Consider the following 12513-nt stretch of genomic DNA (forward strand, 5'->3'; position numbering starts at 1 on the left):
TCTGAAGATTTTCGCCATAATTTTCATGATAGCAGCTGCAATATCAGTTCTAAGGTGAGGCAGGGTAATAGGTTATACTTCTTACATGCAAAATAAAACTTCACTAAATCAAAATTGCTCATATCTAGGCAAGAGTGTGAATATTTGGTCTTTTTAAAGGGAATTCTGTATACAATGAAGAATGTAGAAAAGAATATTTGCCCAGAGTGACTTTCTATACAAAAGTAGGACCTGCGATAGGCAAAACTTGACATTGACTGTTTGTAACATGACTTCGGCATTTTTTGCAGGAATAGTACTGGACTTCATATCTGTACTCAAAATTTTGTATTCAGAAAAGCTTATAATAAAAATAGGCCACTTCAGAAAAGTTAATAATCCTCAATTAATACTTTTAATATAGATGAACAGTCTATAAAAATATTAAAAAGTATTCTAAAATAGTATTCTTGTTTGCAGTGCTAATACATTTTTACCCATTGAGTCTATAGCAGAATCTTGATATACTTTTTACCTTCACAAGTTCTTTAAATACAGCATGCTGAATCATTTTTCTTTTGTTAAGACCAGATGCCATCTCCTCAAGATCAATAGCAGACCTTCATGATGATGGTATTTGGGGGTAGGAAGGAGAAAAGCCAGTTAAGACACTCTAAAAAGAAGTTTCTGCCCCAAAGAATGTAAAAATATTCAGTCATTCATATTAATAGCCTTCTAATTAACATACTTATAATTACTACAGATTCAAAAGCCTATACCACAAAGAATGTACCAGAATGTATCATGAAATAGTAGATGCAAAACTTTGGTTAGTTTTGGAAGGCTTTTTTTTTTAATCTAAATATTAATTTGTCTTCATATCACTGGAGAGTATTAATTTTATTTATTTTTCTTGAAGCATATATGATTTATTTATTTATTTTTGCAGCATATATACTTTAGATATCTTTAAACCTAGCAGAAAATAACACTACTTTCTCTAGTCCTACATGCTTAAACGCTAGCAGTTCTACATTTATTACCCAGTCTGGTAATATGAAAAGGAGGAATGGCCTGTGTATATCAAGGGCTAGGATCCAAGCAGGTAACTGACTTGCTTACTTTACTCTACATGCCCTACCCCAGTCAGTACCCCTCCCAATGAACACAATAACTGAGACCAGACACATCACTCCTTCATTCAAATTTGGACAAAGAAACCAAAATGAAAACAAAAGAGAAGACAATTCTCCAATAATGAAGAAGACTTATTAATGGCATCTGAAGCCTGAAGAGGACAAAATGGCACCACTCCTCCATAAAGAATCTGAATTGTTATAAGGTTTTATATTAAAATACTACTAGTATATGATCGAATCCATTCAAATGCAGTAGGAAGATGGAAAGAAATCCATAAATAAATGAAAGCCAGATGTAGTTTATTCCTTGAACATTATGAAAACATACTATACACGCAATCTTCCAACATATGAGTTCTGTTCTTTTCTAGTACTGTACAGCAGAAACATTTTGTGATACAGCAGACTTTTCTAGTTAGCTCTTCATCCCAGTAAACTAAATTTAGTTTTGCCTGTTTTATTACCTAATTAATTGAACTTACTTTACATTTTCTCTTAGTTGTTTCACTAGTTTAATATTAACATCTGCTTCCAATAATGCTGTACATACTTCTTTTAGCATAGCATTTAATACCTGCAAATAAATAAATACAAATTGAAAATGCTCAGTGTATCATTTCCTTTTCAGTCATATAAAAACAATGGTTGATCAGTCATCATATACGACCATAGCTAAATGAAAACAATAATACACTATTGGGGGAACAAAAAGTTTTGTTAGCCTTAAAGAGATAATCTTATTAAATGTCTAGTCATCTTGTCAAAATAAGACATTCTATTTACTTTTATTCAACTAAGTATTACTTACAATTTTATTCCTATATTAAAGCAATAATAAAGACAATATACAAGCCAAAGAAAGGTACTACACAATAGTGTTGCCAATGAAATTTTCTGTCACTGAACACCTCCCCTTTGCTAATACACAACACTTTATATTCACAATATCTATTTAACTGGATTACCATGGAGGAAAATGTAACAAAAGAAAATGACCCAGTCCGACCTAACAGTCTTACTATTTCCGCTCAGAGCAGAGGAACAAAGTGAAAAGGAAACTATCCTACATTAACAACTCACTATCAACACATATTTGTTAAGTGGCAAGGCACTGTGATTAGAAGACTATAAACTAATAAAGGCTTAAGGAAAGATGAGCCCTGGTGGTGCACTCAGTTGTTAGAGCATTGGCCCACTCATGGAAGGTCATGGGTTCGATGCCTGGTCAAGGGTGTGTAAGGAAGACAACCAACCGATGTGTCTCTCTCACACTGATGTTTCTTCCTCTCTCCCCCAACTCCCTCCCTCCCTTCCACTCTCTAAAAATCAATGGCAAAAATATCCTTGGGTGAGGATTCATGAAAAAAAAAAGAAAAGATGAGGCTTTTGCTGCTCATGTAAATAAGTGTTTACACACTAGAAGGTAAGCTCTATGAGGGCAGGGATATAACCCTTGTAAGCATTTGTGCACCCAACACAGGAGCACCTAAATATATAAAGCAGATCTTGATGGGCATAAAGGGAAAGATGGACAGTAATACAGTCATAGAAGGGGATTTTAACACCCTATTGACATCAATGGATAGATCTTCCAGACAGAAAATAAACAAGGATATGGTGGCTTTAAATGACACACTAGATCAGATGGATTTCACTGATACCTTCAGAATATTTCACCCCAAAGCAGCAGAATATACATTCTTTTCAAGTGCACATGGAACATTTTCTAGGATAGACCATGTGTTAACACATAAAACAAATCTCAAAAAATTAAGAAGACTGAAATCCTATCAAGCATCTTCTTTGATCATAGAAATCAATCACAAGAAAAAAACTGAAAACACACAAAGACATGGAAGCTAAATAACATGTTACTAAACAATGACTGGGTTAACAATGAGATCAAGGAAGAAATCAAAAGATACTTTGAAACAAAAGAAAATGAGAACACAACAACCCAAAATCTATGGACACAGTGAAAGTAGTCCTAATAGGGAAATTCGTAACATTACAGGCCTATCTCAAGAAACAAGAAAAAGCTCAAATAAACAATCTAACTTTACACTTAAAGGAACCTGAAAAAGAACAACAAAGCCCAAAATGAGTTGAAGGAAGAAAATAATGAAGATCAGAAATAAACAAAATAGAGTCTAAAACACCAATATAAAAGATCAATGAAATCAAGAGCTGGTTCTTTGAAAAGATAAAAAAGATTGGCAAACTTTTAACCAGACTCATCAGGAAAAAAAGAGAGAAGACTCAAATGAATAAAATCAAAAATGAAAAAGGAGAAGTAACAACTGACACCAAAGAAATACAAAGAATTATAAGAAAATATTATGAACAACTATATGCCAATAATTTGGAAAACCTGGACAAAATGGATAAATTCCTAAATACATACTTTTGTTCCAAAACTGAGTCAGGAAGAATCAAAGAACCTCAGACAGATTACAACTAGAGAAATTGAAGCAGTAATCAAAAAACTCCCAGCAAACAAAAGCCCTGGACCAGATGGCTTCACAGGTGAATCTTACCAAACATTCAAAGGAGAACTAACACCTATCCTTCTCAAATTATTCCAAAACATTCAAGAGGCGGGAAGGTTCCCAAGCTCATTTTATGAACCCAGCATTATCCTAATTCCAAAACCAATAAAGACACAAAGAAAGAAAATTATAGGCTGATATACCTGATGAACTATAGATGCTAAAATCCTGAACAAAACACTAGCAAACTGGATACAGCAATACATTAAAAAGGTCATATACAATGGTCAAGTTGGATTTATTTGGGGGATGCAAGATTGGTACAATATCTGCAAATCAATAAATGTGATACATCACATAAGCAAAATGAAGGATAAAAACCTCATGATCATATCAACAGATGCAGAAAAAGCATTTGATAAAATCCAGCACCCATTTATGATAAAAACTCGGCAAAGTGGGAATAGAGGGAACATACCTCAACATAGTAAAGGCCACAGATGGTAAATCCACAGCGAACATCATACTCAATGGGCAAAAAATACAAGAGTTTCCCTTAAGACTGGGAACAAGACAGGTATGAGCACATTCAACACTCTTATTCAACACAGTCCAGCGAAGTCCTAACCCCAGCAATCAGACAAGAAGAAGAAATAAAAGGTATCCAAATTAGAAAGGAGGAAGTAAAACTGTTGCCCTAGCTGATGTGGCTCCGTGGTTAGAGTGTGGGCCCACCCACTGAAGGTCAAGGGCAATTCCCGGTCAAGGGCAATTGGGTTGCAGGTTTGATCCCTAGCCATCGTTGGGGTGTGTACAGGAGGCAACCAATCAATGTGTCTCTCTAACAATGATGTTTTGCTCTCTCTCTCCCCTACTTCCCTCAATTCTACTCTCTCTAAAAATCAATGGAAAAGCCCCACCGGCGTGGCTCAGCAGTTGAGCACTGACCTATGATCCAGGAGATCAAGGTTCGATCCCCAGTCAGGTCACATGCCCGGGTTGTGGGCTTGATCCCCAGTGGAGGGCATGCAGGAGCCAGCCAATCAATGACTCTCTCATCATTGATGTTTCTATCTCTCACTTCCTCTCTCTGAAATCAATAAAGATACATTTTTTTTTTTTTTTAAATCAATGGAAAAAATATCCTTGGGTGAGGATTAACAATGAATGAATGAATGAATGAATGAATAAATAAATATTATTTTTTTAAAAAGTACAACTGTCACTATTTTCAGATGACATGATACTGTATATAGAGAACCCTGAAGATTCCAACCAAAAACTACGAGAACTAAGAAATGAATTCAGTGAAGTAGCAGGATACAAAATAAATATCCGAAATCAGTTACATTTTTATACACCAATAATGAACTATCAGAAACAGAAACTAAAAAAACAACCCCATTCACAATTGCTTAAAAAAACCCACACACCTTGGAATAAATTTAACCAAGGATGTAAAATACCTGTACTCAGAAAATTATAAGACACTGAAGAAAGAAACTCAAGAAGACACAAATAAGTGCAATTATATACTGTGTTCATGGATAGAAAAAATTAGCATCATTAAAATATCAATACCACCCAAAGCAATCTATAGATTCAACACAATTCCTATCACAATGCCAATGGCATAGTTCACAGAACTAGAACAAATATTCCAAAAATTTATATGGAAACACAAAGACCCCAAATAGCGACAGCAATCTTGAGAAAGAAGAACAAAGTTGGAGGAATCACACTACCTGATATCAAACCATACTACAAGCCCATAGTAATCAAAACAGCATGGTACTGGCATAAAAAAAGACATATAGATCAATGGAACAGAATAGAGAGCCCAGAAATAAACCAAGCCTTTATGGTCAATTAATATTTGACCAAGAAGGCAAGAGCATATAATGGGATAAAGATAGTCTATTCAATAAATAGTGTTGAGAAAACTGGACAGGTACATGCAAAAAAAAAATGAAACTAGACCACCAACTTACTCCACAGAAGAATAATGGATTAAAGACTTAAATGTAAGTCACAAAACCATAAAAATCCTGGAAGAAAACAAAGGCAGTAAAATCACAGACATCTCACGTAGTGGAATTTTCACTGATACATCTCCTAGGGCAAGAGAAACAAAGGAAAAAATAAACAAATGGGACTACATCAAACAAAAAAACTTCTGCACAGCAAAAGAAATCTTCCTCAAAATCCAAAGGGAACTGACAGTATGGCAGAACATATTTGCCAAAGATACATCTGATCAGGGGTTAATTTCCAAAATATGCAAAGAACTCATACAACTCAACATGAGGAAGACAAATAATCCAATTAAAGAATGGGCAAAGGGACATAGCTAGTTTGGTTCAGTGGTTAGAGCGTTGGATCTTGGACTGAAGGGTCCCAGGTTTGATTCTGGTCAAGGACACATATCTTGGTTGCAGGCTCGATCCCCATCCCCAATCAGGGCTCATGTGGAAGGCAACCAATCAATGTGTCTCTCTCACATCTATGTGTGTGTGTCTCTCCCCCCCCCCCCCTTTCCACTCTCTCTGAAAAGCAATGGAAAAAATATCCTTGGGTGAAGATTAAAAAAAAGAAAAAAATGGGTAAAGGACCTGAATAGATACATCTCCAAAGAGTACATATAGATGGCCAAGAGATATGAAAAAATGCTCAAAGTCACTAATCATCAGGGAGATGCAAATTAAAACGACAATGAGGTATCACCTCACACCTGTTAGAATGGCTACCATCATTAAATCAACAAATGATAGGTGATGGTCGAGATGGGGAGAAGGGGGAACCCTAGTACACTGCTGGTGAGAATGCAGAATGGTGCAGCCACTATAGAAAACAGTATGGAGGTTCCTCAAAAAATTAAAAATGGAACTGCCTTTTGACCCAATGATTCCATTTCTATGAATATATCCTAAGAATCTTGAAACACCAATTGGAAAGACTTTATGCCCCCCTATGTTCACAGCAGCACTATTTACAATAGCTAAGATCTGGAAACAGCCCAAGTGCCCATCAATAGATGAGTGGATAAAAAAGTTGTGGGACATTTACACCACGGAATACTATGCAGCTGTAAAAAAGATGAATCTCTTCCCCTTTGGGACAGCATGGATGAACCTGGAGAATACTATGCTAAGCGAAATAAGCTAGTCAGAGAAAGACAAATATCACGTCATCTCACTTATATGTGGAATCTAAAGAACAAAATAAGAGGACCACAGACATGGAAGCATGAAACAGACTGACAGATCTCAGAGAGAAATCGGGAAGGAGGATGGGAAGAGATTAACCAAAGAACTTATAAGCATATATGAATAGCCCATGGACACAGACAATAGACAGGTGAAGGCGTGGGGTGGGGTGGGGTGGGGTGGGAGATGGGAGGAGGGGGACAGAGGGAGGGGGAAATGGGGGACATCTGTAATACTCTCAATAATAAATTTTTAAAAAATGGATTAAAGACCTAAATGTTAGACTCAAAACCATAAAAATCCTAGGAAAAATCATAGGCAGTAAAATCTTAGGCATTTCTTGTAGCAATACTTTTCCTGATATACTGCCTTAGGCAAGGGAAACAAAAGAATAAACAAATGGGACTACATTAAACTAAAAAGGGTCTGCACAGCAAAGGAAACTACCAACAAAATGAAAAGACAACCCACCGAATGGGAGAACATATTTACCAATGATACATCTGATCAGGGGTTAATGTCCAAAATTTATAAAGAACTTATAAAACTCAACACCAAAAAACCCAAACAATCCAATTAAAAAATGGGCAAAAGGATCTGAACAGAAACTCCTCCAAAGAGGACATATAGATATATGGGAAATAAACATATGAAAAGATGCTCAATGTCACTAATCAACAAAAAAATGCAAATTAGCCCGGCCAGGCATGGCTCAGCAGTTGAGCATCGACCTAGGATCCAGGCGATCAGGGTTCGATTCCTGGTCAGGGCACATGCCCGGGATGGGGGCTCGATCGATGACTCATCATTGATGTTTCTGTCTCTCTCTCTCCTTCTCCCTTCCTCTCTCTGAAATAAATAAAAATATATTTAAAAACAAAACAAAACCAAACAAAAAACACTAGAACATGAACTTATTTTAAAAAAATGCAAATTAAAACCACAATGAAATATTATCTCACATTTGTCAGAATGGCTACTATCAATAAGTCAGCAAACAGCAAGTGTTGGTGAGGACGTGGAGAAAAGGGAACCCTCATGCACTGTTGGTGGGAATGTAGATTGGTGTCACCACTGTGGAAACCACATAGAATTACCTCAGAAAATTAAAAATGGAAATGTCATTTGACCCAGAGATTCTACCTCTGGGAATATATCCTAAGAATCTTGAAACACCAATTAGAAAGAACTTATGCACTCCTATGTTCATAGCAGCCCAATTTACAATAGCTAAGATCTAGAGACAGCCCAAGTGCCCATCAGTAGATGAGTGGATTAAAAAGCTGTGGTACATTCACACCATGGAATACTATGCAGCTGTAAAAAAGAAGGATCTCTTACCCTTTACGACAGCATGCATAGATCTGGAGATTATTATGCTAAGCCAAATAAACCAGTCAGGGAAAGACAAATACCATATGATCTCATTAATATATGGAATCTAATGAATAAAATAAACTGAGGAACAAAATATAACCAGAGACATAAACACATGAAACAGATTGACAAATGTCATAAGGAAGGGAATTGGGAGGGATTGGATAAAAGAAGGTGAAGAGATTAGCCAAAGAATATATATGGATAGCCCACGGACATAAAACAACAGTGTGATGAAGGTCAGGGGAGGGGGGGTGAGGGCTGGGCAGAGGTGGGCAAAAGGGAGGAAAATGGGAGATACCTGTAATAGTGTCAACAACAACAACAAAATTTAAAACTGAAACTGCCTAAGACCCAGCAATTCCACTCCTGGGAATATATCTGAAGAAACCTGAGAAATTGATTCGGAAGAATATAAGCACTCCTATGTTCACTGCAGCATTATTTACAAAAGCCAAGATTTGGAAATAGCCCAAGTACCCATCAATAGATGAGTGAATAAAAACTCTGTGGTACATTCACACAACAGACTACTACTTGGCCGTAGAAAAGAAAGAAATCTTACCATTTGTGACAGCATGGATGGACCTGGAGAGTATTATGCTAAGTGGAAATAAGCCAGTCAGAGAAAGACAAGTATCATATGATTTTACTTATATGTGGAATGTAATGAACAAAACCAACAAGCAAAATAGAAGCACACTCATAAATACAAAGAACAGGCTGACAGCTGTCAGGGGGGAATGGGGTTGAGGGCTGGGTGAAAAAGGTGATGGGATCAAGCAAAAAACCCCAAAAAACTCAACAGACACAGACAACAATATGGTGATTACCAGTGGGAAAGGGCTGAGGATAAATGGTGATGGAAGACTTGACTTGAGGTGGTGAACACACAATACAATATACAGTTAATGTATTATAGAGTTGTATACCTGAAACATTTATAATTTTATTAACCAATGTTACCCCGATATATTTAATTAAAAAAAAATAAAGGCCTGGATGAGCAATTAGAGAAAAGATTCTAATTCTGGTTCTTCCAATAAATAAACATGTGAAACTGACTTTCTGTTATTAAATGAGAGGCTGAACTAGCTGAGCTCAAAGATGATCCCAAAACTATTTAATAGCATTAGCTTACTGTGTTGACATCATATTCTACATTAGAATTTTTTTCAAACTTCCAAGTTAGAAAGTACTTTTTATCTATTATTTAATTTGATTCTTAAAACCATCTTGTAAGGTAAACACTATTTCCTCATTTTGTACATTAAGGAAGCTGAAGTTGACTTGCCCAAATTTCTATCATACAGCTACTAAGTAGAATGGTAAATACGGTCTTCCAAAACCAAATTCAGTACTTTTCCACTGGTACCACAAAATATAGTTCTCTTGTGGATTATAATCATCTTTTTTCAATTAACAAACCATTAAAATACAATGTGTAGGGAAAAATGGGAGAAAGAAAAATCTTAAATAAGGCCAGGAAGAAGAGTATTTCAGATACCATACAAGGAGTCAGCTTTCAAAATCTTCAAAAAATTGCCCTGGCTGGGTGGGGCTCAGTTGGCTGGGGTGTCGTCCTGTACACCAAAATGTTGCAGGTTTGATTCCCATAAAAATGAATGAGAACTTCAGAGAAAATAAATCAAAGTAGCCAAGATAAAAATACTAGTCTTATCTAAGAATGCTAAATAAATGTTGAGGAGAAAAGGTCAGGTACACACATGCCTCGCCAAGAAAGAAGCAGGATAATGAAATTTCAGGCCTATGTCAAGAGACAAAGCAAAAGTATATTTCCAAACCTAAGCCATTTTCAATATATAAAATGTATGTCATTTTTACATATAAGTTAAAGTTTTATTCTATTGTAATTCTTTAAATAAACTTGAAATTAATAGGAAGATAGTCATCTCTCAATAAAAAACCACTATCTATTACATCCATTTTAGATTTTTATCTACATGTATTAAATCAACATCAAGATCAACATAAAGATAGATATTACTAATAATCCATCTCCCCAATGCTAGGGATGATGTGCATATATTTCACATATTTTACATACCTCTTCATTGATAATGGTGGCATTGCTCAACGAGCGTAATGCTGATGTTATTTTTCTTCCAAGGTCTGCTAATACCATCTTGGAGGCTGTAAGACGTGATTACAAGAAAATCTAGGAAGGAAAAAAAAATTAAATCAAAACACTTGAAAACAATCAATACCAGTTCCCACAATTGTAGACTTCTAAAGCAGAGTATTTACATTCAAATTAAAGTACTCTACTGTTTAAGTACTATAACTTCAATTCCTATAGCTTCAAACTGCAGCTTCAATACAGTCATGTCCAAAGCTAAAGCTGTCACTTGGTTGTGATGCCTTATGTTTGAACACCTAATTAGAATAGTCTATATGAATCAGTATATTTAACATGTCAGATAATTTTTGAGGAAATAATGACATGATTGCAAATTAAACCTATTCTTATTTTGGACATACTTGTGAATATGAGTAACTGACGTATCATGTACATTTTTAAATGAAAAGAGAAAGAAAAATGAAAGAAAAAGTTAAAAAAAAGGGGGAGGAATATCGTCTAATTTACCAAATTGAAGGGCTTTTAAAAAACTATTTTGATTCATAATTTAAGCAAAAAACCCCCCCAAAAAAACCCAAAACAAAAAACCCCAAACACACACACATACAAAAAAAGACAACAAAATTCCCCATAGAAATCAAAAATTTTATTTAATAAATCAAACTTTTCATACACATTACATTATAACAATCAAGAAAAGTGGTATATTATTAATTGTAATAATGTGACAATATTACATATTGTAACAACCAAGAAAAGTGATATACTATTAATCTCCCTATTTTAAAGCTGTTCTTGATTCCCCAACTCTAAACCAAGATAACCTCAAAGGCTCGTTCCAGCTCTAAAATGTTAATGGTTTTATAAAGTGTGTAGATGTACCCAGTACACATTAAGTCAGCATGCAAAGACTCATGGATGATAAACAAGCAAATGTGACTCAGTGTCCCTGCCCTCAAGTTGCTTATCTCCTAGCTGGCAAGACAAGGCACATAAATGAACAGCAAAATAAATTAAATATTAAGAGAGAATCCCTTTTGCCTGACTGTCTTCATAGTGGGCATTGGCTTTTTCCTGCCTTCGGACTCAAAGTGAAACATCCTAGGTCCCAAGCCTGCCGGACTTCAGACTGGAATTACACCACTGGCTTGGCTCTCCTGAGCCTCCATCTTGTTGACTCACCCTGTGGATCTTGTGACTCTCAGCCTCCATGATCATATGAGCCAATTCCCATAATAAGTCTATTTTTATATATGTGTACAGACATACACACATCCTATTGAGTTTGTTTCTGTGGAGAGCCTTGACTAACACCAATAAAGTATGAGTTCAAAGCTAGCAATAAAAGTTTATGGTCAACTGCCAATGATTGATTACTTCTGTAAAAATTCAAAGGAAGAAAAAACAGGCTCAAGTACACAGAATAGGCTTTATTGAAAAGGCTGAATATGAATTTGATCCTGAAATATGCGTAGAATTTGTATAGGTGGAGAAGAGGACAAAGGTAATCTGAAGAAGGTGAAATGGCACAACCAGAAATGGAGACATGGAAAAAGCCTGGGACATACTTAAACAATATATATGCACTGAACTTATAGATTATTGAGTATTATTTGGGGGACAGTAAATAAAACATTCTGGTCAGGACAGAGGGCTATGTATAATTTAAAGGAAATACAAATTATAAAAAGCTCTAAAGAACTAAGTTAAGAAATATCAATTGTCCAATATAGCAATATTGGCTCAAAACAACTGTTGTTCAAAACAACTGTTTTGGTAACTCTTCCAAACGAATTTAGTCTAATTTAGTCAACCAAGATTACCTCGACTAGATCCTATCTATACAGCATACAGGAGATTAAAAATAAGAGAAACAAGAGGGGAAAAAAGAGCTGATTCATTCAATACAGGGAAAGTGGAGAGATGAGGGGTGTCAAAAGAAAGGGAAAATGCACTCAAGGACCAATCACTGGCAAAGACATTCCAGGCTGAACTCTAAGTTAAACACCACCCTTCCACTGAGGTAAAATTTCATAATTTGGAAGCTAAAAATTACTACCAACACTTGATGGAACTGAAAAAATGTGCTTACCATAAATTTTTTACAGTTACATGGCTACTTAACTTGAAAGAGCAACTGCTTCATAGAAAAGATGCAAAACTTTTTATTTCTTATCCCATACACATTACATTACATTATTATTGCTCAAGTAAACATGTAT

The 12513-nt window shown here is 35.5% G+C and overlaps 1 protein-coding gene across 1 annotated transcript in view; it reads right to left on the reverse strand.

The window, feature by feature from the left end:
- The window catches only part of SRP54 (signal recognition particle 54), a 50732-nt gene that overhangs the window by 26987 nt on the left and 11232 nt on the right, over positions 1-12513 (reverse strand). Inside the window, exons 2-4 of the mRNA XM_081135505.1 lie at positions 10259-10369; positions 1601-1692; positions 515-599 (exon numbers count right to left, since the gene is read on the reverse strand). Coding sequence (XP_080991631.1) covers positions 515-599; positions 1601-1692; positions 10259-10336 — 255 coding nt within the window. The 5' untranslated portion in view covers positions 10337-10369. The remainder of the gene's footprint in view (positions 1-514; positions 600-1600; positions 1693-10258; positions 10370-12513) is intronic.

This window comes from Miniopterus schreibersii (assembly GCF_964146895.1).
Source record: "Miniopterus schreibersii genome assembly, chromosome: 1".
NCBI lineage: Eukaryota > Metazoa > Chordata > Mammalia > Chiroptera > Miniopteridae > Miniopterus > Miniopterus schreibersii.